We start from the raw sequence: 24,860 nt of genomic DNA on the forward strand, positions 1-24,860 counted from the left end.
AATCTTTAGAGATGAGGGGATTGGTGTCTGCAATTTACTTTCCAACAGTTTAGGGAGAGGAGAGAGGAAAAAAGAAAAAAGCCAAAATGATAAAATGTTTTGTAGGGAATCTGATGAAAGGCCAATGGGAATTACATGGCAATTTTTTGTAATTCTGAAATTATGTTATTGAAAAAAGTGTGGCGTTCCTGTTGTGGCACAGTGGAAACGAATCTGACTGGTATCCATAAGGATGCGGGTTGGATCCCTGGCCTCACTCAGTGTGGGTTAAGGATCCAGTGTTGCCATGAGCTGTGGTGCAGACTGGTAGCTATAGCTCTGACTCGATCCCTGGTCTGGGAACTTCCATGTGCCCCAGGTGCGGTCCTAAAAAGGAAAAAAAAAAAAAAGGTAGGGAAAAAACTCTTAAAAATAAAATAAACAAATCAAAATGGGGGGGTGCATATTAGTGGGAATGAAGAAGGCAGCAGTGGCTCTGGAAACCAGTGTGATTATTCTTAAATAGGTTAAAAATAGAATTAGCATAAGATCCTGCAATGCCCTTTCAGGGTATATATATCTAAAATAACTGAAAGTAGGATCTCAAAAGATATTTGCACATCTGTGTTAATAGTACCATCATTCATAATAATTAAGGTGGAAGCAAACCAAATATCCACTGATGGATGGATGAAGAAAATGCGGTAGACACATCATACAATGGAATATTTTTCAGCCTTGGAAAGGAATGAAGGAAGGAGTTTCCTTGTGATGCAATAGTTTAAGAATCCAGGATAGCAGTGCAGTGGCTTGGGGTCTCTGCCGTGGAGCCGGTTAAATCTCTGGCCCAGGGACTTCCACATGCTGTCAGTGTGGCCAAAAAAAAAAAAAAAAAGGAATGAAATTCTGACATATGCCCACTGCATGGATGAACCTTGAAAAAATTATGTTAAGTGAAATAAGGATACAATATGATTTCACTTTTGTGAGGTATCTAAAGCAGTCAAATTCGTATTAATAGAAAGTCAACTGATGGTTGCTGGAGGCATTGAGGAGGGGAAGGTCAGGAATTGCTTAATGGCTAGAAAGTTTTTTTTGCACAATGAAAAAGTTCTGGACATCTGTTGTACAACTGCGTGAATGTACTTAACACTATTGAACTGTACACTTAAAAATAGTAAAGATCGTACATTTTGTGTATTTTTAACCACAATTTTTTTTCAAAAAAGCTCTAAATTAAAAAAAAAAAGATGTTAGGAGTTCCTGTTGTGGCTCAGTGGGTTGAGAACCTGACTAGTATCCATGAGGATGCACGTTGGATCCCTGGCCTCCCTCAGTGGGTTAAGGATCCAGTGTTGCCATAAGCTGTGGTGTAGGTCGCAGACAAGGCTTGGATCTGGTGTTGCTGTGGCTGTGGTGTAGGCTGGCAGCTACAGCTCTGATTTGACCTCTGACCTGAGAACTCCCATGTGCTGCAGGTGTGCCCCTAGAAAAACAAAAAAATTTAAGATAATAAAAATAAAAAATAAATGTTATAGTGAATGATTTACAGAAGAAATTATATAATATATGGGGAGGAATAAAGGTTGCAGATGAACCAAGACTGACTATATGTTGGTAATATTAAGATTCAGATGTTGACATGTGGAGATGTATACATCAATCTTTCTATTCTTCAGCATGCTTAAAATTTTCCACTAATAGCACAGGAAAATCCACTCAATAGTTTGTAATAACCTATCTGGGAAAAAAGAATCAATATATTTATATGTATGACTGCTTCACTCTGCTGTACGTCTAAAACTAATACAGCATTATAAGGTAAGTCAACTATACTCCAATAAAATTAAATTCAAATAAACCTAAAATATTAATCAGAAAAAAAAGTGTGTGAAAGATTTCTCCACTTCAGACTTCATAAGTTGGAATTTAGATTCTATGAGACTGCCCTGTATCTTTGCTCAACTTTATTTATTGATGTCTTTCAATCATTACTGAGTTTCACAATTAGGTGGAGAATTAGAAATTTATAACTGCATTTAGAGATCTCCAAAGATATTTAGGTACATGTCAAGAAACTGGGACTGTTCAGCACAAAGAAGTGATACATGGTTCAGAATATAGCTTTAATAATCTTTTTTTTCTTTTTCTTTTCTTTCTTTTTTTTTTTTTTTTTTTTAGGGCTGCACCTGAGGCATATGGAGGTCCCCAGGCTAGGGATTGAATCAGAGCTACAGTTCCCGGCCTATTGGGATCTGAACTGTGTCTTCGACTTACACCACAGTTCACGGCAATGCTGAATCCTTAACTCGCTGAGTGAGGCCAGGGATTGAACCCACATCCTCATGGATACTAGTTGGATTTATTACCACTGAGACGCAACAGGAACTCCTTAATAATCATTTTTAATATTGGTGTTTAAGAGTAAGAGATCATGTACAAGATCAAGGGTGGTGGCAGAGTGATCTGGACCAGTAACTTGTATAAATAAACATGGAGCTGAATTCTGCTGATGGCTAAATTAGGAAGGAGCAGGAAGGAAGGAGGAAGTAGTTGGAAAGAGTGCTTGCAGTGGGTTTACTCAGTGTAGTGTTGCCAGAGCTACTGACTGAAGTCTCTGGGAATCAGACAAGATGTCCAGGGGAAGATCACAGTGGGAGCATAGCACTCACTAGCCCTTGTGTTTCTAACAAATGGAGTTGACATTTATGGCTGGTTTGTTCAACTAGGAAATGTTCAAAGTCTTTTCAGTTCCTGAGCCTGTAACTTGAAATGAGAAAGAAGTGTGAGATAGACAATGGTGAACACTATGCATGGACCAGGTTGTACAGGGCCTGAAATTTCTTTCTTTTCCATACTACTAATAAATGACCATATTCTCATCATCAGATTGAAAACTACATCAAAGTATTACTGTGCAGAAGTGAAATTGCCCTTCAGCCCAACCTTGCTTCCGCTCCCCCCTAAGGGAACCGCTACTCACAGCTTGAGGCACTTCTTTCCTTTCCCTCTTGCAGTTCATAGTTGACCTTCAAGTCTCAAATCAGAAGAAGAAAATCCCAAAGGCCAAATGTGATGGTGGTTCTGCACCCTGCTCCCCACCACCCCAGTGTTTAAATGTCAGAGCACCTCCCACACTGTGCTGTGACTGGACACTTGCCATCTGTTAGTCTCCTAGACTGTAATCTCCCCTTGGCCAAGACTGGATTTTATTATATTTTGGAGACTGTTTCCTGAAGACGACTGGCTGGAGGAGTGGCAGGCTGCCTGGATAAATCAGACCTGTCTTTCTTAGGCTGGTTCTTACTTAAGGAATATTTAAGGGGCCCAGCCTTCGAGTAGGGACCCAGTCAGGTCACATAAACTCTGCTGGTGTGAAGTGAAGCCTCTCCAATGAAGAGAAATGTATAAAAATTGGACGGAAGCAACGTGGCCTTGCGGGAAAGGCCCAGGACTTGCAGGAAAGATGCCACGAAGGCATGAGACTTAATGCCACCTCTCCAAGGCTCCTAATAATGGGATTCATAATATCCACCCAGTTTAGGAGAAGAAATTTTGCAGAATGAATCAGGAGTCAGGTTGCACAGCGACCACCCCCTCCGTGCTCTCGAGGTCCTCCAGGCTGCCTTCCTCTGGTGGCCTGTGCTCACTATAATCCCTCTGTCCAGTCCGCTTCACCTCTAGACCGGGCCAGAGCTGCACCCTGTCACCACTGGTGCCCTGGAAATGCGCGCTGCTTGGCGGGAGTAGGGAGCGCGGCCCCGGCCTTCGGGCCCCTCCGGCTGCGCCTCCGTCCTGCTGACGCCCTCCTGTGGCCGCTGCGAGGCGACCTCCGGCCGTCCTGCGGGCCCCCTCCCTCGGCCGGTGACATCACCGCATTCCCGTCCCGGCTCCTCCCGCTTGCCGCCGCAGTGACAGGGAAGCCGGGCCCGGTGGCAGAGAGGAAGTGCGGGGCCGCCGCGCCGAGCCCGTCCCCGCCGAGGCCGGCTCCCCCAGGCGGCTCGGGTGACAGTGTCGCGGCCGCCGGGCGCAGCGCGGGGCACGCGCCGGGCAGAGCCAAGGGCCAGGCGGACGCTTCAGCAGAGACGCGGGGAAAATGGCTGATGACTTTGGCTTCTTCTCGTCATCGGAGAGCGGGGCCCCTGAGGTTGCCGAGGAGGACCCGGCGGCTGCCTTCCTGGCCCAGCAGGAGAGTGAAATCGCGGGCATAGAGAATGACGAGGGCTTCGGGGCACCTGCCGGCAGCCAGGCGGCCCTCGCGCAGCCGGGACCAGCGAGTGGGGGTGAGTCAGCGCGGTAGCCTGGGGACTGGGGCGGGGGGGGGGTGCTGCAGCTCGCACCCGGGGTACCGGTCTCGGGGCCCTGCGGTCGAGTGAAGAGGGCCTGCTATGTATGGCCAGCCGGGAGCAGGCCTGGGACTGTGTGTACCTGAGTGGACCTGGAAGAAATGGGGGAGGGGAGTCTTGTGGAGATTCCCCCATCTGAGGGCCCCCCTGGAGCTGTGGATCTGGTGGCTCCCAGGATAGAAATTCAGCGTGACATTTCATCCCCAAGCCAACTCTGCTACTGCCCAGCTCTGGAATCCAACACTGCCCAGCCCTGAGACTCTCTCCTGAGCGTCCCAGGAGGCTGGCTGGCCCAGGCTGAGCCCTGCAGTTGTGGGCAGAACCCAAGACCTCCCTGCCCCTCAGACTTAGCTCCTTCCTACGGCTGGGAGAGCAGGGGCACTGGCTGAGAACTCACAAACCTTCCCTGGGGACCACCTGCCATCCTGCAGTCATTGATCTTGGCATTTGACTTACATTTAATCATTTCATGTACATTCTTAAACCCATCTCAGAGATGGCAAAACTGAGGCTCAAAAGGTACACTACTGAAACAACTAGTAAGTGGCAGAGAAAGGACTCTAAATCTATTTCTTTCAGACTCTAAGCCCTTCCCACCTGACCACATTGTCTTCCAGATGCCTGGCTCTGGATTAGACCCCAGCATGGGGGCAGGGAGGTGGGGGTGTGGGGGGGTTTCAGTCAAATGTGGTCCTGTCCTCCTGGGGTTTGTAACTTAGTGGTTGTCCAAAGGTGGCCCAGGGCTATTGTGGATAGCTTCAGACTCAGGGTTTGGAGCCTGATCTTTGCACTAGCATGTTCATCAACAATATCCCTGCTCTGGTTCTGCTTGAAAGAACAATTTCTTGAAGTGTTTAGTAAAAAAGTAGACATCACCTTCATGGGTGAATCCCAAACAGCCTTTGCTTCCTCTTAATGTTGTCATTTTAGTGGGGGTTTATCAGCCTGTTGGAATAAACGGTAGCTCATCTGTTTTTAAAAACTGCTTACAAGAAAGTCTCCTTAGAGTCATGTTTGCATTCATTCAACATTTACTGAGCACCTACTATTGGCCAGGCCCAGTGGGGATGCAGATATGAATAAGATAGTTCCTGGGGCTAGAGGAACTGGGAGCATCTCTGTATTTCCTTGGCACAAAAAACCTAACAAGTCTTTTTTAACATATAAGAAACCAGAGGCCCAGAGATCTGAGTATCTTTCACAAAGTCGCACAGCCATGAGTGACAGATCTGGGACTTGATTCCAGGCCTCCCAACTCTGGGCTCCATGCTCTTTCAAATGCTATGACAGTCACCCTGGGAGGTGATAGGATATGAAGGTAGGGAGGGGGAGTCTTTTGCTACTCAAACAGGTCAGCTGTGGGGGTCATCTGGAGAAACAGCAACTCCTAATATCTCAGTATGGACCCTTATACATCCCAGGGAATTTCTAGGAAATGCGGGCCGACGTTCATACACCGGTATTCATTGGTCCACACCTCCCCCTTGAGACCACCAGCTTCCCCACTCTGGTTGGCCTGGGCGAGGCCTTGCTGGGAGAGCCCATGTTAGAACCACCCCAGAGAGAAGAAGGTAGAAGTCAGGTGGAAGGCAGCCGGAGGCAGCTGGGCGTTAAGCAGGCTGGGACCTCTCCCAGGAAAGTGGGACTCCAAGGTTTACAGCCTGGATGAGAAGTTCCCTTTCTGGCAGGGGTAGTGGTGCACTGATTGGCCCCAGGCCTGGTGGCAAGGGGAGAAGCAGGGACACCGCCCTCTCTGGGTCTCCCAGATGCACGACCACTGAAAACTGCAAAGGTCCAGCTGCTCTGCTGAGCAGCGCCCAGCGATAGGGGAGGTGTTATGGGATGGCAGCTCAATAGATGGGTAGGCAGGATGGAATTGATCTGATCCCCTAAGCCTAGATGCTACTGAGCAAGTTATCCCCCCAGACCCATGCTGAGTGCCAGAGGCCTGGCTGAGATGCAGAAAATGTGCCTCAGGCTGCTGGGAGCTGGGGCGGAAGCTGACTTCAGCAGCCAGCACCACTCATCACTTCTGAGTCTCATCTCGGAAATGACGCCCCTGCGCTGAGTGCCCTGATTTTGGGCCCCCAGCTATCCCTTGGGGAATGGTGTTTGGTGTAGACCTGAGCCTGAGCTCCTTTGAGTCTTCTGGGGCTGGAACTGTGGCCAGCCCGAGCAATGGATACTATGTTTCCATTCATCAGCCTTGGGAAGGGCCCAGGAGGTTTACATTTTCACACCCAGATTTCTATGAGCCAGCCCTGGCTCTGCCCTTGACTTGCCCAGTCATTTTCCGGCAAGCCCATTTCCCCTGATGGGCCTCAGTAAGCTCCCAGGAATGTTCTGGACCCTGTCTGTCCCTGTTCTGAAAGAGGTCAGGGATCTGAGACAAGCAACACCCGGTTTATCCCCGGGACTTGTGTCTTCACTCCTGCTCTGCTGGCTTTGGACTGTGGACACACGGTTCTCAACATGTCAGAAAGCAGGGTGGGAACAGACTCATAATTCCATGTGTGGGTGTGTGCCGATTCCCAAAGAGGCTGAAGCCTCATTTCCAGAGGAATGCCATGGGGCTGAGAGACTGGGGCACAGAGATTTTCTGGAGGCCAAGGTCAGCAGCTGGCAGCTCCTGTGAACAAGGGGCCTGAGACTGGGACTGGTCAGGGTGGAGTGCGGTAGCCCAGCTTCCGCTCCGGGAACTCCAAGCTCACAAGACCAGCATATTGGTGAGTGGACCCTGGTAACATAAGACCTGGTGGGAGAGATGTACCAGGAGAAGCCCCTTTGCAGAAGATGCCACAGATTTAGGGACTAGGCCTCCCATGTAGGAGAAACCCTATTTGAATGAGTAGGGAGGATGGCTGACAAGGCTGGGTCAAAAATCTATCCACCGATTCTGAAAACAGAGTTGATTCTAATTTATAGCAGCTGGGGATGATTTCCATGGAATTGCATATCCCTCTCTTCCCCAAGCTGAAAGCCCTGATGCTCATGACTCTATCTGATCGGTCAAGTGTACTTGTCCATCTGTGGTGATCCCCTGTAGCCTCCTGTGGTTCTTGGCTAAGACACATTGCAGTTTCTGAGAGTCCTCAGGTCTTACAGATAACAGTGGGCCCCCAGAGAGCAATTCAGCTTCTGTGTAGCCAACACTTAATGCTCACTCTTAGGAGTGGAAGCGGGTACAGAGCCCGATAAGGGAGGGCATGACCCCTGGGAGGTCACAGTAATTGCATAAGAGGGTGGGGGTTGCTGTACAATATTCTGGGATACCCCAGAGGTGAGACCTTCCATCAGTGCCCAGGGAAGTAGTGGAGGACTTCCTGGAGGATGTGACTTGTGAACTGGATCCAAAAGAGCATTCCTGGGTGTTCTCGGGGTGGCTCAGTGGCAACCAACCTGACTAGTATCCATGTGGATGCGGGTTCGATCCCTGGCCCTGCTCAGGATCTGGCGTTGCCATGAGCTGTGGTGTAGGTCACAGATGGGGCTCTCTGATCCTTCATTGCTCTGGCTGTGGTGTAGGCCAGCAGCTACAGCTCTGATTGAACTCCTAGCCTGGGAACTTCTATAAGCCTCGGGTGCGCCCTGAAAAAGCAAAAGAAAAACAAAAAGAAAAAGAAAGAGCTTTCCTTAGTGAGTGAAGTAATAAGGAAGGCATGGGGTGTGTTTGGGGAAGGAGGAAACCAGAATAGGGTTTGTGGGAGGGGCTGGTGGGAAGGAAGGCAGGTAAACTGGGCGGGGCCCGATTGTAAAGAGCCCCACGGCCTGCGGTCCCAGGTTCAGTGTACTCATTCAACAAATATTTATTGAGCCCCTATTGTGTGCTAGGCACTGTTCTAGATGCTGGACCCTGGCAGCAGACAAAACAAGTCCCTGTCCTCATGGAGGGTACATTCAAGTGTGGAAAACAGATAATAAGCACATACAGAAATAAACATATCAGGCTGTGGTAGGTGCTCTAGAGAAAATACTGCCCAGGGGAGGAGGTAGGGGTGCTGCAGGATGAACGTCGGGGGTGGGCAAGAAGGCCTCTAGTAAGGCGATGTTTGAGCAGAGGCTAAAGGGAGTGAGGGAGCAGCCCATGTAGAAATGGGCGGAAGAGCTTTCCAGGTAGAGGGGAGTCCCCAAGGAAGGAGCAGGCCCTATAGGCCACTGTTGGGCCATGGGAAGTGGGTTTCTTTTTGGTTTATGTTTTATATATATAATATATATATAAACACATATAAAATGTTTTATATATATGCTATATAAATGTTACATATGTTAATATATATAAATGTTTATGTTATATATATATAAAACATTTATATATATAACATATATATATTAAAAAATATATATATATATTTTTAGGGCTGTACCCATGACATATGGAACTTCCCAGGCTAGGGGTCGAATCAGAGCTGCAACTGCAGGCCTACGCCACAGCCACAGCAATGCCAGATCCTTAACCCACTGAGTGAGGATAGGGATCGAACCCATGTCCTCATGGATACTAGTCAAGGTCATAACCCACTGACCCACAACGGGAACTCCTGTGCCTTATATTTTCAACTAGAGGAGTGACATAGGTAAGTGTATGCTTTTCAAAACATCAGCCCTGGAGATTGGCTTGAAAGAAGTTTGAGAGAGGGTGAAGATGGAGGCAGGGATGCCTATGAGTGGACAAAAGCCAGTATTCCTTTTTTTTTTTTTTTTTTTTTTTTTTTTTGTCTTTTTGCCTTTTCTAGGGCTGTTCCCACAGCATATGGAGGTTCCCAGGCTAGGGGTCTAATCGGAGCTGCAGCCACCGGCCTACACTAGAGCCACAGCAACTCGGGATCCGAGCCGCGTCTGCAACTCACACCACAGCTCATGGCAACGCCAGATCCTCAACCCACTGAGCAAGGCCAGGGATTGAACCCGCAACCTCATGGTTCCTAGTCGGTTTCGTTAACCACTGCGCCACGACGGGAACTCCTATTCTTTTTTTAATGCATTGATTCATGTGTTTATTCAGCAAACTGTTTCTGAGTGCTTCCTAAATCGCAGGTACTGGGCGGGGCCATGGGGCGCCAGTGGTGAGGATAATGGACACAGGTGTTCCCCTCCAGGTGCTCGCCACCTGCAGGACAAAGTAGTTGTACAGGTGGGCCAGGCAGGGGACAGAGGGCAGAGGGTAAAGGGCAACTTTGAGGGACCCTGTTGCAGCAGAAGCCGTAGGCATTTGTGACTTCTTAGTCTATTGATGTCAGGGAAAGGGACTGGTAGGAGTCATTGTTGAGGGCAAAATAAAATCCTTCTGGGAGGGGCAGGAGGAGGAAAAGTAGGCCAGGTGCTGCCTGGTGGGGGCTTCGGTTCCCAGGTGGAGCAGTTGCTCAGGGCATGCAGGGGCAGCCCGAGACGCGCAGGGCTCTCTGCCTTAGACCTCTCGGACCCCGCCCTCAGCCTCCAGCACCTCTGCCTGCTCCCCTGGCACAGGTTCCACAGATAGTTGGGTCATTCCCAGCTGTGGCTGTGGGGAAATTCACTGCAGGTAGGTGAGGAGCAATTACTGGCTGGGTGACCTTGGGCAACCGCCTAGCCTCTCTGAGCCTCAGTTTGAGAATCTGTAAAATGGGTTGATAGCAACTTCAGCAGAGGCTGTGGTGAAAATCCGATGTGATAATGGCTGTGAGGAGGCTTTGTGGAGTCAGGGATGGAGCCCAGGTTATTTATTTATCCGTTTTGTCTGTGTCTGTGGGGTCAGTACAGACGTGGGCATACACAGAGCTTGGCTCGGGCGCTAATGTAGGACCATTTCCTGCTTGCTGTCAGGTGAACAAATGAGTGATGCTGTGTCCTTGTTCTCTTTCTAGCAGGTCCTGAGGACATGGGGACCACAGTCAATGGAGATGTGTTTCAGGTAAGTAAGAGTCTGTCCTAGGGACAGCAGCAGGTTAAGGATCTGGCATTGTCACTGCAGCAGCTCAGATTGCTGCCGTGGCAAGGGGTCAATCCCTGGCCCTGGGGAACTTCCATATGCTGTGGGTATGGCTAAGAAAGAAAAAAGGATTCTGTCCCAGCAGGGGGAAGGATGGACAGCTTGGGTCTCAGTAAGTTATGACCCTCACCCTGAGTAGGATTAGGGCTTTAAGTTCTGTTCATTGGGATGGGAACACTGGAAAGATTTTGACATGTTTTTTCAATTATGTAGGAAAAGGGGATGAAGAATAAGGACCGTTAGAGAGGGGGATCCATGGGCTGTGGCCTCAGGTTGCCCATGGTGGTGTCCAGCTTCCAGAGAGAGAGAGAGAAAGTGGCCCTCAGTGGCATGGACTAAAGGAAACACAGGGCCCTGCACACATATGTGCCACTGATGGGAGGCAGAACCCACGGCCCATATCCACCAAGTCGAGCATTTTAACTGGGCAGGCCTTGGATCCAGAGATTCCACGTCTCAGGATTTTCCCTAAGGAAATAACTGGACAAGAACACTCAGATCCTTTGCAGGATTATTTATAATCACAGACAAACTGGAAACAACCTAAGTGCTTAGCAACAGGGACCCGGGTAGGTCAACTGGAAAACCATGTTGTCGTTTATAAAGAGCCATCAGAGCTTTCTGTATTGATAAGAAAAGATGCCCATAATATAGTAAATGGAAAAGCAGCTTGCAGGATACTATGCAGAGTACGGTCCTGGTTTTTTTTTTTTTTTTAATTTTAGAAGTTCGTTTGCATGAAAGATCTGAAAGGATGTGTACCAGTTGTTAGCAGTGATTAGCCCTGAGGTTGGGGGAGAAGGGGGGAATAAGAAAAGGGCTTTTACTTTCATTGGATTGTCTTAAAATTCTTTGTAGTGATCCTCTAACACATGCACCCTAAAAAACAGCTAGTAAAGATATTTCTGGTTAAAGATTGTTTCTCTCTGCCCTTACCTAACCCCCTCACCTTATACATACACAAATGGTTTTAAAAGTACTTAAAGAACTTGGACCACAAGCAGCATCCTACAGATGCAACAGTCTTCACCTCCCCACCCAAAAGTGCCTGAGTGGGGCCAAACCTTCATTGGACAAGCCTTAGTTCCCACTAGACTGGGTCAAAGACCCTTGATGGCTGGGGCTGCAGCTTCAGGATTTCCTGAGCTCAGCCTCATTGAGGAGCTGGCCTCCTAAATCCTCAGTGAGAACAAACAATACTTTCTTATGTAAGAGGGATGGGCAGGTACCTTACACAGGGCAACGGGCCAAGTCCCATTTCTGGAAAATTATTCAACTACCAGCAAGCTAAAAAGTCAGTCTCTAGGACTTGAAGAGCTCTGTGTCTCCTTGGGCCTAAGAGCACCAAAGACACCCATGCAGTTTGGCAGAGCATTGAGATGCAGGCTTGAAAGGACTTGCTTTGACCCAAAAGGTCTGCATCCCAAAGTGACCCTGGAGATACACTTGAAACCACCGAAGACCAAGTTAACACCATGAGCAGGATGATTCTCCCTCTCTATACATTAGGATGTTGAGGGCTTCTCCCTCCCTGGCCCCAGCCTCCCTTTGTATTTAGTGGCTCTGAGGAACCCTGGGCCTCCTCCCCCATCTCTTATTCTCACCACTGCCAAGAATAACCCCAGGTCTGTTTAGCTATAAATCATTTCGTGGAGGTGCCACCCTAGCATCCTCACAGGCAGGGGAGGTGTCACAGATGAGGCAAGGCATTCAGAAGGCTAAGTTCTGGTTCATCTAGATCTCCTGCCTCTGGTCGGGTGCCCTCTGTACCACCCCGTTGTTGCTGGACGGGACAGGCCACAGAGGCCGGGTGGAGGATGGGAAGCACCTGCAGACTTTCCTTAGGATGGAGCGTAGAACTGAGTCTGGCTGGTGCTGGGGGTGGGGGGGAGGAGGAGGAGCCTTGCTTGTACTGCCGCCCCCACCCCCACCTTTTCCAAGGGTACTGGGTAGAACTTTCCTGTTTTCTTTCTTTCTTTCTTTCTTTCTTTCTTTCTTTCTTTCTTTCTTTCTTTCTTTCTTTCTTTCTTTCTTTCTTTCTTTCTTTCCTTCCTTCCTTCCTTCCTTCCTTCCTTCCTTCCTTCCTTCCTTCCTTCCACTTTCTTTAGGGCTGCACTTGTGGCATATGGAAGTTCCCAGGCTAAGGGTCGAATCGGAGCTGCAGCTTGTGTCAAGGCAGGATCCCTAACACTGAGCGAGACCAGGGGGGACCAGGGATAGAACCCGCATCTTCATGGATATTAGTCGGGATCTTTTCCACTGAGCCACAATGGGAACTCTGCTGCTCCCTTTCTTAATCACTTCTGGCAGCCTATGGGCTGCTAGGGAGTCTAGCTACACACCTGCTCCCTGCAAGGCCCAAGGATAAGCCTGCTGGCACCTATGCTCTTTCTGACCCTGGGAGGGACAGGGAGAGAAAGTCCCTATAGGTCTCCCTCCTCCTTCTCATGCTCTCTCCCTTCCCCCACCCACTCCCATTATCCCCCCTGAGCTACTTAGAGGAATCAACAGCTCAGCTCAGCTCAGCTTAGCTCTAGCTGGTTAATCCCAGAGATCAGGCAGGCCTCATGCTCCTGGCTGTCCCTGGAGTCACAGCACATGCTTGGCCAGCCTGGCCCACGGAGGGCTTTGTGGTGATGTCCAGTGTCCTGCAGTGGAGTCCCTCAGGAGAGGGGTGCTGCAGAGCTGGGCTGAGACAAGCCTGGCCCTGACTGCAGCCACCTGCCTCATGGTCCCAACCATTCCCGATTCCTTCCCTCTCAGCTGGGGAGGGGCTCCGAGCACTCCTGAAGGCCCTGGTGAGCCCTCCTGGCAGCTGACCCGATTTCCTCACTGGGACCGTTATTAAAGAGGAGCCCTGCTGTGGCCCACTCATGCTCATTGTTCACCAGCAGGGGCAGAGGAGGAAAGTAAGTCCAGAGCAGCCGGAGAAGAGGAGCCAGCTAATAGCTTCTCAGGACCTTGTCTTCGGGCATCACCCCTGTGCTTTTACTGGTTGTGGCAATGTGGCTGTGCAGGCTGGCTCACAGGGACACAGGGACTTCTCAAAGGTCGTACATCCAGTGAGAGGCAGGAGGGGACTTAAAGACCAGGGCCTGCTATGCTGTGTCCCAGGCTGTTCCTGCGCCCTCCACGTCGCTTTGCAGGCAGCTCCTCATTGCTCCCTTCAGTCAGCTCACTCTCTCTGGGTACGAACACACTGTGCTCAGGGCGGTGGAGGTAGAGGCAAATCCAACGTGCATTTGTCCTCCAAGAGCTTACTTGTTTTTTCTTTGTTATACATGGATATCTCTTCTTTTTAAAAATATTCTTTTTCATTGGGGTTTAATCACAGAATATCGAATGTAGTTCCCTGTGTTATACACTAGGACCTTGTTGTTTCTCCAGCCTATAAGTAATAGCTTGCATCTGCTAACCCCAAACTCCCAATCCTTCCCTCTTCCACCCCGCCCCCACCCTCACCCCTCTCCTAGGCAGCCAGAAGTCTGTTCTCTGTCTCTGAGTCTGTTTCTGTTTCCTAAAAGTTCATTTGTGTCATATTTTAGAGTTCACATATAAGTGATATCATATGATATTTATCTTTCTTTTTCTGACTTAATTCACAGTATGATCATCTCTAGGTCCACCCTTGCTGCTACAAATGGTATTATTCCATTCTTTTTCATGGCTGAGTAGTATTCCATTATATATGTGTACCACACCTTCTTGATCCATTCCTCTGTCCATGGACATCTAGGTTGTTTCCACGTCTTGGCTATTGTGAATAGTGCTGCTATGAACATAGGGGTGCATGTAAAACAACTCACTTCTGATAGAGGTTGGAGACCAGAAAGTCATGGTGGTAGCGCAAGATGTCAAGGGCTCAGGTATGGGGCTGGTATCAAAAGCCAGGAATGTGGTTTCTTACTATGTTATCAGATACAACCCAAAAACTTTACATGGATTAACTCATTTCATCCTCCCAGCACCCCTACAATGTAGGTTCTGTCAATATCCCCATTTTATAGATGAGGAGGAGAATGCACAGGAAGAGCTGGGACTTGAACCGGGCACAGGCAGCAAATGATGCATTGAAATCAAAAGAGTGCAATAGGAACGGGGACCAGAAGTGGGTTTCCAGCTGCCCAGGGGGATGTGGGTGGTCCTGGCTGAGAGGACAGCATGTGCAAAGGCACAGAGGGGAAGACAGTCCAGGGCTTGCCTGGAGCCTGGTGCCTGCTGCAGAGAAGTGTGTGCAGGGGGAACCCAAAGAGACTCCAGGTGCAGGGCAGGTGTACCTGCAGGCGGGAGGGACCTGGCTGGCTGGGTGGGGCTGGGACGGGCACAGCTCCCATCTGATGTACCTGGAGCACATCAGTGGGCTGTGCGGCTCGTGGGCCAGTGAAGGAAGAGGCAAGCCCAGCTTGGCCAGTCTTTGCACCCAGGGCCTGGGGCATGGCCACTTCTGGGCGCAATGTGCTTAGACCACACTGAGGAGTGCCGCTGGATGTGCAGTGTGGCTGTTCCTAGGGGCTTGGCGAAGTACTGGGGGTCCGAACAGTTTCTCAAGGCTGCTCCTACACCCAGACTGGCGCGCTGAGGTGGGCTGTGGCAGATGAGTTTGGATGGAGTTGAACAACCTGGGCCTCATTTCTGGCTTTTCCCAGATGGACCACTTTGCTCTAGTCACTGCCCTGAGCTGGATTTCTCATTTGTAAAATGGGGATTAGAGGTTTTCACTGGTCTGTTAGAAAAGTGCTCTGCAGCTCTGGAGGCTTCTTATAAACCTTTGAGGTAGCCACTAAGTGAGCCAAAGGGGGAATGTGCGTGGGTATGAGAGAGAGATGGGGAATGGGGTGGTGGGAAGACGGGGTACCGTCTCTAATCTTGGAAAGGGGGACTTATCAGGGAAAAAAAAAATCACATAACACAGAAGTGACTTTGGTCCCTATTGACTACATGTGGCCAGTATGCTTACACCCAGGAATTCAAGTTTGAATTCTGGCTCTGCTGGTTCCTGGCTGGGTGACCTTAGGACTTTGGAGCTAGACTTTTGCTACCTGGTAAAGCAAAAATAAACCCCACCATGTAGGGTTGTAAAGACCAAAGAGAACTGTTTAATTGCAAGTTCTCTGCAAGTTTTAAAGCATTATAACCAGTGAGTTTTTTTTTTGTTTGTTTGTTTTTAGGGCTGCACCTGCAACATATGGACATTCCCAGGCTATGGGTTGAATCGGAGCTGTAGCTGCTGGCCACAGCCACAGCCATGTCAGATCCAAGTCGTGTCTGCAACCTATACCACAACTCACACAACATGGGATCCTTAACCCACTGAGCAAGATCAAACCCGTGTCCTCATGTATACTAATTAGGTTTGTTTCCACTGTGACACAACTGGAACTCCTAACCTGTGAGTCTTAATGTAGGGCAGTCTTTTTTTTTTTTTTTTTTTTAGGGCCACGGGTGCGGCTTATGGAAGTTCCCGGGCTAGGGGTTCAATTAGAGCTGCAGCTGCTGGCCTACACCACAGCCACAGCAATGCAGGATGCAAGCTGCATCTTGTGGCAACACTGGATCCTTAACCCACTGAGCGGGGCCAGGGATCAAACCCACATCCTCATGGATGATAGTCGGGTTCTTAACCCACTGAGCCACAATGGGAACTACAATTTAGGATGGTCTTGATGGAGATGGTGGACGCTGAAGGATATTGCAGGATGACTTCTGCCCAGAGGACCCTCTTCAGTGCACCTGTCCCACCCCATCTCCTCCGCACCTGCTGGCATCTCTGTACTCAGATTTTCCCAAAGGCACTGGCCTCACGTGGTCCTTATATTGCTGGCCCTTGGTCTACAATGCCCTTTCCCTACATCTTCCCAGCCTACTCTGCTTCCAGGCTAGAAAGGTCATGCCCTCCCTGGTCCCTCCTCTTTTCCTGACCTATGTTATGCATGTGCCCTAGCCATAGTCCTCGTTTGTGAGGGACTCCCTCTGCCAGGCTCCCAGACAACCGACTGTCTTGTTGATTCCTATCCCTGAGCCTCAACATCTGTTCATCCATTCAGTCCAACGTCAGTGGTCAACTTGTGTTGTCCAGATTAGGACCCTGGAAAGTCCCCTTGAGATGTCATGAGACTCTCTCAAGTGAAGTGTAATATTGTGTAAGAAAGAGAAATAAGGGCAGCGCCCCAACTGCCACATCCAAGGGTGGGCCTGATCCAAGGAGCCAAGCTGCACCCCCCTGCCAGAGGCCTGCCCTTCCCTCTCCCCCAAGACAGCTGGAGATGTAGCCCTGAAGTTCCATCTGCGTGCTCACAGCTCATAGCAATGCCAGATCCTTAGTCCACAGAGCAAGACCAGGGATCGAACCTGCATCCTCATGGAGATAACCCTGCATCCTTAACCGGATGAGCCACAATGAGAACTCCAGAGTCTGAGTTTCTCATCACTGCATAACTTTAGCTGTGGCCGTCCACTGCAGGGCTGCTTGTTTACTCAGTAAGCAGTTACTGAAGGGAGTTCCTGTTGTGGCTCAGCAGTAATGAACCCGACTAGAATCCATGAGGATTCAGATTCGATCCCTGGCCTCGCTCAGTGGGTTGGGGACCCGGTGTTGCCATGAGTTGTGGTATAGGTCACAGACGTGGCTTGGATCCTGTGTTGCTGTGGCTGTGGTTGCCAGCTACAGCTCCTATTCAATCCGTAGCCTGGGAACTTCCATATGCCACGAGTGTGGCTCTAAAAAAACAAAAACAAAAACCAATTATTGAATACCTGCTATGTGCTAGGCACTGTGCTGGGTGCTGGGGACAGACAGTGAACAGAACAGGCAAGATATGCTGACACAAGGGTGATGTTCTGATAGAGGAGACAGGCAGTGGACAAGTAAGCATTATGATAAAGTGAGGCCATTTGGGACTGTGGGTTATTGGGCAAATAAAACTAACAGAGAGGGACTTTAATGATAGAAACACAGGGGACTCCCCATGTGACAAGAAGCGTTTGAAATTCTTTACACTTTTGAACTCATTTTATCCTCATCTTAACCCAATGGGGTGAGCACTGTTTTGTAGCCCATTTTATGAGGAGGAAAATGAAGCACAGAGAGGTTGAGTGACTTGCTCAGGGCCACACAGGGGGAAGAGTTGCTGGCGGAGGACACAGCAAGTGCAGAGGCAGGGTACAGTCGCAGGAGACAGTGGGTGCGAGGTGGTTTGAGATGTGAGGGATGTCCTGGTACTTGGGTGCCACAGACAGCTGGGCAGGTGGACAGGCTGGGTACACCGCCCTGTGTTTGCATCCTAGGATGCTAACGGTCCAGCTGATGGCTACGCTGCCATTGCCCAGGCGGACAGACTGACTCAGGAACCCGAGAGCATCCGCAAGTGGAGAGAGGAGCAGCGGAAACGGCTGCAAGAGCTGGGTGAGGGCCGGGCTGGGGCTGGGAGCTGGGCTGGGGTGCCCCTGACACTGGGTTGGCTGTTTGGGACATGGTTGGGGTGGGGACTTGGTTGAGGATGGGCCCTGGGACTCCCGCCAGGGATGGAGGGGAGAAGCTGCCAGGACAGCTGTGTCCTCATGTCCCTGCTGGAAAACTGCTGCTCATTCACCTGTTGGGGTCACAGATGCTGCCTCCAAAGTGACGGAACAAGAGTGGCGGGAGAAGGCCAAGAAGGACTTGGAGGAATGGAACCAGCGCCAGAGTGAGCAAGTTGAGAAGAACAAGATCAATAACCGGTGAGAGGATGTGAGGGGGCTCTGGGGACTGTGAGAGGGCTGGGGGGACAGCGAGAGAAACCATGGGGACATGAGAGGACCTATGAGGACACAAGGGGGCTGAGGGGGACAGTGAGAGGACCTATGGGGACATGAGGGGGCTGTGGGGACAGGGAGAGGACCTATGGTGTGGGGACTACTGAGGATGGTGATTTGGCAGCGAGAGCTGGGAGGAAGGAGAAGCTGAACCCCCCAGAGCTATTCCCTCAGCCACGCACGGAGGTCAGAGCCCTGAATCTTACCTCCTGATCATGACAGAGAAGATCGAGTTTGTCAGTCAGCAGATGAGGTCCCAGGACCCACTGGAACATGAGCCAAGCTGCCCTGGAGCCCAGTGGCAACAGCTTGACCTGGGCTACCTGTGGCCACGGTCAGCATCACAGGAACACAAGCCTGGCTGGGAGGGAAGAGCCAAGCTGTGTGCAGGATTTTATTGCTTATAGAAATGACAATGCTTTGACCCAGAGCAGCTAAGGAATAAAAGGCAGAATTAGTGGCCTATATAACTGGAAAGGCCAGGGGTGGGGATGCAGGCATGGTGGGCTCACGGGCGGCAACAAAGTCCATCAGCGCTTACTCTTACTGTCTCTCAGCTCCGCTTTCCTCTGCGTTGCTCTCCCTCTCAGGCACGCACACCTGGGATGGGGGCAAAGCTGGCCACCAGCAGCTCCAGGCTTCTGCTCTATTTCCTTGGCAACTTCAGCAAAAATAAACCTCTTGCTCCCATAGCTCCTGCCGAAGTCCTTGGGCTGACCGTCATTGGTCTGGTATGGGTCACGTGCCCATCCCGGCCCCAGTGACGGTCTCGGGGGAGGGACTCTCCTCTGATGGACGCAGCCTGGGCAATAGTCCCATTCCTTGGGTGGTGCTTGGGGTCCCATCCCACCCAAACCACAGGGACTGAGTGGGGGCAGCTGATGCTTCAACAGACAATTGGAATGCCCTTCCTGGAAGAAGAGGGACAGATGATGGGCAGGAAAGACAGCAGATGCCCACCCAGGGACACCTTTGCAGAAATGGATTCAGACTGGACACTGCCCAGCAGCCCTTGCCTTTGTGTTCTTCAAGGTACCAGGCCCACCAGGAAGGGAAAGGCTGGCTCTGGGAAGCCACCAACTTCTGTTCAAGGAGCTGCTGTGTATGAGGCTCTGGGCTGGGCAGTGGGGAGACAGAGATGAAAAGGAACCAGTCTGTGTCCTCACATAGCTCAGGGGAGAGAAACACACATGTAGAGCTGAACTCAGTAGTAGAGCCCTCTGCAGGAGGGCTATGGAAGCAAGGTTGGGGGGACTTCTTTCTCTGGAGACCTGGGCTTTGAAGGATGCTTAGGAGTTCACCAGGAAAAAGAAGATGGGGGTTGGGAAGGGTATTCTAGACCAGAGAACAGCATGGTATGAAAGAAAGGGACATTGTGCTCGGGCACCAGGGAGTGGGGGGAGAGAGGGCGGGAATGAGGGCTCACACATGCAGGGCCGCGAATGCCAGGGTTGGGCAGACACAGTTGGGGAGCCACTGACGGTTTATAAACAGGAGGAATAACATGATCAGGGCTGAGTTTTAGAAAAGACCACCCACTCGGGTGGGTGGAGAATCCCTGTTCTCTGGGCTGTGGGTAGTTGCCAAGCCTTCTAGAACTGAGCTTCCTAACTCGTCTCCAATGGAGGTACTAACGCTGTCTCTCTTTCTCTTTAACCCTCTGCCTGTCTGTCTTGCCATCCCGTCTTCCCCCCACCTAACCCCTTTCCCCTAAGGATCGCTGACAAAGCATTCTACCAGCAGCCAGATGCTGATATCATCGGCTACGTGTACGTGTCTCCTCTGCTCCTCTGCAAGGGCCCCTGTGTGTGGCCGGAGCAGTTTCTTGAGTCTCCCGCTTGTGGGGTATAAATGAGTGTGGCTGGGCCTGGGGCAATGATCAGAGCAGGCGGTGAGCCCGCAAGGCGGGTACAGGCACCAATCTTCACCTCCATCCCTCCAGCAAATGTTTATTGAGCCTCTACTCTGCCTGGAGACAGCTTTGCTAAGTCCAGGCAGAAGAAAGAAAAGATATCCAGGTGAGAGAGGCGAAGGGCGAAGCAGGCCACCTCCCTTCCTCTGAGATGCCTCTCGGGTGGGAGGTGGGTGAGTCTTCCACTGAACAAGACAAACATTGAGGGAGCTCCCGTTGTGGCTCAGCAGGTTATGAACCCGACTAGTATCCACGAGGATGCTGGTTTGATCCATAGTCTCGCTCGCCAGTGGGTTAAGAATCTGGCATTGCTGTGGCTGTGGTGTAGGCTGGCAGCTGCAGCTCCATTTTGACCCCTAGCCTGGGAACCTTCATATGCCACTGTTGTAGAAAAAGCAAGCAAGCAAGCAAGCAAACATTGAGTGCAGGTGCCAGAGGTATAAAGAATGCACAGCCATCCCCTCCTCCTGCCCCCAAGTGTACTGCTTAGAGCTTCAGCCTGAATTTGACCTTAAGCTCCTCCCCAGACCACCATGGGCCCCTCTCATGTGTTCCTGGTTTGGGGGTCTAATCATTTCTGTAACTAATCCAGACTTGAGATGTAGAGACTTCCTCTCATGCCACCCCAGCTGGTTGATAGTGACAGCCTGGAGGGTGCATTGGGGGAAAAGAATGCAGTGATGAACGTGTGATGACTGCCACGTGCGTATGTGCCAAATATTTGCTGTTCCTCATCCTGGGTACGCCCTTGGCAGCCTCTGACGCCGTCTGGGCTAACCCTTCCCTCACCGAACATGGGACACATCAGAGTAACAGCCTTCCGCCCCTCTTCCACCCCTCCCTTCCGTCCACTCTCCCATCTGTCTAGGCTTACCCTCTGCCAGTCTCTGGTCAAACAGGAATAAGACACACAAGGGTCTGTTCCCTCAAGTTGGGGAGGACCTGTTGTGATAAGAGCCACATGCAAGGACATGCCAGGCTCTGGGAGCCACCCTCTGCTGGGGGAGCCAGGGCAGGCTTCAGAGATGTGGAAACTTCAGCTGTCCTAAAAGTGTGGGAAGGAGTGTGCTGGGTTGGCAGGGTGAGGAGGGCATCCTAGGTGGGAAAACCTGCTGGGGCCAAGGCAAGGAGATGGGAAATGTCTGGCTGCCTGTGGTATCTGGGGTGGTGGGAATAGAGCGGGAGGTGGTCAGTATGGAGCCAGTTACAAAAAGCCTGCTGTGCAATGTTGAAAAGCTCAGACTTGATCCTGAAGGCGGTAGGGAGCCATAGGAGGTTGGCAGGAGAGTGGGGATGGCAGAGGGGTGTCGCCCCTGGGGAATATCACAGGGGGTTCAGTGCTCCTGTTACGCCTGAAGAAATGGCCCAAAGAGCACCTCAGGAAATCCTGAAGAGAGGAAGCATCTAGATCGGCACTTCTCAGACTTCCATGTGCCTGCAAATCACAGGGGCTCTTGTCAAAAGGGAGATTCTGATTCAGGAGGATGGAGGTGAGGCCATGATTCCGCATTTCAAACAAGCTCCATGCTGCTGCTGCTGCTGGACCACAACCCCCACTCTGAACAGCAAAGTCGGAGGAGAGTGTCTTGATCCGGAAGAAGGCGCTCGTACGATGGCTCCCCTCAGCCCCCCAGCTGGCCAACTCCGCACAGCACCTGACATTTTCCCAGGGCTCCACACACCTGCTATGCTCTTCCATTCTCAGACCAGTGAGACAGATCAGCCAGGTGGAGGCGCTGATCTTCAATGTACAGTTTAGGAAATGAGCACATGGCAGGGAAGCCGGATCACTAGGGAGGGGCTGGATCACCCATCCAAGGCTGGCTCATCCCTGATCCTGTAGGGATCACCTGGAGAGCTCCCTGCCTTCAGCCAGTGCCTGGCTTGTGGTAGAACTGGTCCTGCTTGAGGAGCAGGGGGTGCTTCCAAGGAGAAAGGGCCTTTAGGGACACTTGCTGTCCAACTAGGACACAGACCCCGCCCTCCCCACCCAAGAAGCCCTGGTTGTCTTAACAACTCCCACGTTTAGGTTTTGTCCTCTAAACTACATTAACTATATTTTGTTTCCTCATTGTTCCTTAATCAGTGACTTCTATAACTGTCAGCCAGAACTTCTGATGAAGAAACCACAAGTTTTCACCCTAATTTGATTCTAGCCAAATGCAAAGGCTCCCATAGAGATAGCAGTCATTCTGGGCTAAAAAGAGCTCTGTAGTCAAGTATGCTTGGGATATGGTAGATTCTATGTCCATCGCACACTCCACCGTGGAAGTTCCTGATGTCTGTAAGCACAACAGCTTTGAAAGTCTGCCTTGGAAGATCCTGTTTCATTCTTCTATACATATCTGACCACAAACCTTTTCAGAAAACACTTATGGGGTCTACAGAACCCTGAGGCAATACCGAACCAGAGACTTCAGTTAGTTAGGTGGTTAACTCAATGTCGTTATCTCTGCCCAGTTTTTGGAAATGTTGAAAATAGGTGAGGTACTGCATCATTAGTTCCTCCAAGGACCTTTAGGTGTCAGGAGCCCCAGTTTGGGAAGTCTTTTTTTTTTTTTTTTTTTTTTTTTTTAAGGGCCAAACCCATGGCATGTGGAATTTCCCAGGCTAGGGGTCAAATCCGAACTACAGCTGCAGGCCTACCCCGTAGCAACACGGGATCCGAGCCACATCTGCGACCTATACCACGGCTTACAGCAATGCCGGATCCTTAACCCACTGAGCAAGGCCAGGGATCAAATCTGCATCCTCATGGATACTAGGTGGGTTCATTTCCACTGAGCCACGATGGGAACTCCAAGTTTGGGAACTTCTGATGGAGAGGTAATGAACAGAGTGATGGGGCAGAGGTAGGGAGCTACTTGAGCGAGGGTGGCAAGGGAAAACCTATCTGAGGAGTTAAGGCCTGCACTCAGACCTGAATGATAAGAGGCAACAAGCCATGAGCAGTTCTGGGGGAAGAGGTGGCCATAAGTGCAAAGGTCCTGAGGCAGGACCAAACTAGGCTTCCTTTGCTGCCAAGGCTGTTCCTGGGGGCCTGAGGTCAGAGGGCACGGGGCTGGGGAGGAGATGTCTGGACAAAGTACCCCAGAGTGGGCTGGGCAAGGCAGCCTTGCTCAGTGGGAGCAGAGCATCACTGCTTTGAGAGAAGGGCAGACAGCTATGAAACCTCTGTCCTGTCTTCCCCTGCAGGGCATCCGAGGAGGCTTTTGTGAAGGAATCCAAGGAGGAGACCCCAGGTACAGAGTGGGAGAAGGTGGCCCAGCTGTGTGACTTCAACCCCAAGAGCAGCAAGCAATGCAAAGACGTGTCCCGCCTGCGCTCGGTGCTCATGTCCCTGAAGCAGACACCACTGTCCCGCTAGGAGCCTGTCACCAGCATGGCCGCCAAGCGGGGGCAGGGCCGGGCAGAGTAGGAGCAGCTGCTTCGGCCAGGGTGGGGAAAACGCCTCCTGTGGCTGCTACACAGCCTATCCCGTTCCTCCCCATCTCCCAGGGCTGGGAAGAGGGACGTTCACCCCTCTCGCCCATCACTCCCTCACAGCCCTATGGCCCAGCCCCTCACATGTCCTCTCAGTCCACAAAATTGACTGTCCCTCCTGATGTATTTTTTTTTTTCTTGGCTTAAAGGGTGTGTTGTTAACTCTTTTTACACTTATTTATTATCATTCTCATTTCTCTGGAAGCTGCAACTGGTGTCAGGGCTCAGTTTGTGCTTAGAATGTTCCCAGCTTCCTGGACTCGAGACGGTAGGGCTACTCCCCAGAAAACCCAGGAGTGCTCAGCTGGAAGTGGGGGGGGGGTCCCAATCTGTCTATGCTGCTTGATCCTTTCTGACCCCTGACCAGGCCTGAGAGAGGGATGCTCTTGTTCTGTCATATAGCCACAGACACCCAGAGGGGAGGTGACTTGGTGGGAAGAGGCAAGACCAGAGTTTCCCGATGGAGGCTCCCTCTGTGCCTGGGTGGGAGGCTGCTAAAGGCAGCCATTCCCAGTCACCTTCTTTGGGATTGGCTAGGACCCTGCCCCTCCCTCTGCCCTGCTCCTCTGTGGACTTGGGAGAAGCAATTGATGACTACACCATCTCCTGCAGCAGAGGCTGCAAACAGGCTATATTCAAGCCATTGCTACCTGAACAGTGTTAAAATACTGAGTAATTGCCAACCATATTCGTTTTCCAGAGCTGCCATAATTAAGTACCACAGTGTCTCCCTTAGAACAACATAAATTTACTGTCTCACTGTTCTGCAGGTCAAGTCTGAAATCATGGTGTCAACAGGGCCACGAACCCTCTAAAGGCACGAGAGAAGGAACTGCTGCAGCTTTCTTTTCTAGCTTCTGGCAGCCTCAGGTGTCCCTTGGCTTGTACCTGCATTACTACAATCCTGAGTTCATCTTCACATTGTCTCCTCTCTGCATGTGTCTGTTTTTGTGTCCAAATATCCCTTTTGTAAAAGGACACCACTCATATTGGATTAGGGCCCACCCCGATGACTTCATTTTAACTTGATTACCTCTGTAAAGACCCTATTCCCAAATCAGGTTACATTCTGAGGTAGTACAGTTAAAACTTCAACTAATCTTTTTGAGGGGGAAGGCAAACACCAGCCATTAAAAATAGTGGCCATGGGAGTTCCCATCCTGGCTCAGCAGAAACGAACCCAACTAGTATGCACAAGGACTTGGGTTCAATCCCTGGCCTTGCTCAGTGAGTTAAGGATCTGGCATTGCTGTGAGCTATGGCATAGTTTGCAGACACGGCTCAGATCTGGCATTGCTGTGGCTGTGGCTGTGGCCAGCAGCTGCAGCTCTGATTTGACTTCTAACCTGGGAATTTTCATATGCCGCCATTGTGGCCCTAAATG

At 50.7% G+C, this 24,860-nt stretch overlaps 1 protein-coding gene across 4 annotated transcripts; it reads left to right on the forward strand.

The window, feature by feature from the left end:
* On the forward strand, positions 3,860-23,685 carry CLTB (clathrin light chain B). Of its 4 annotated transcripts, none has more exons than XM_005661470.3 (6): positions 3,860-4,262; positions 10,166-10,212; positions 17,575-17,692; positions 17,895-18,006; positions 19,797-19,850; positions 23,189-23,685. In XM_005661470.3, exons 1-6 carry the CDS (start codon positions 4,076-4,078, stop codon positions 23,358-23,360), a joined length of 690 nt encoding a protein of 229 aa, XP_005661527.2. In that variant the 5' UTR covers positions 3,860-4,075; the 3' UTR covers positions 23,361-23,685. The 4 variants fall into 4 exon arrangements, with proteins under 4 accessions (XP_005661527.2, XP_020940090.1, XP_020940091.1 ...); XM_021084431.1 differs by having other exon boundaries at positions 10,169-10,212; XM_021084432.1 differs by lacking the exon at positions 19,797-19,850.

Source organism: Sus scrofa, chromosome 2, assembly GCF_000003025.6.
Source record: "Sus scrofa isolate TJ Tabasco breed Duroc chromosome 2, Sscrofa11.1, whole genome shotgun sequence".
In the NCBI taxonomy this organism is placed as follows: Eukaryota; Metazoa; Chordata; class Mammalia; order Artiodactyla; family Suidae; genus Sus; species Sus scrofa.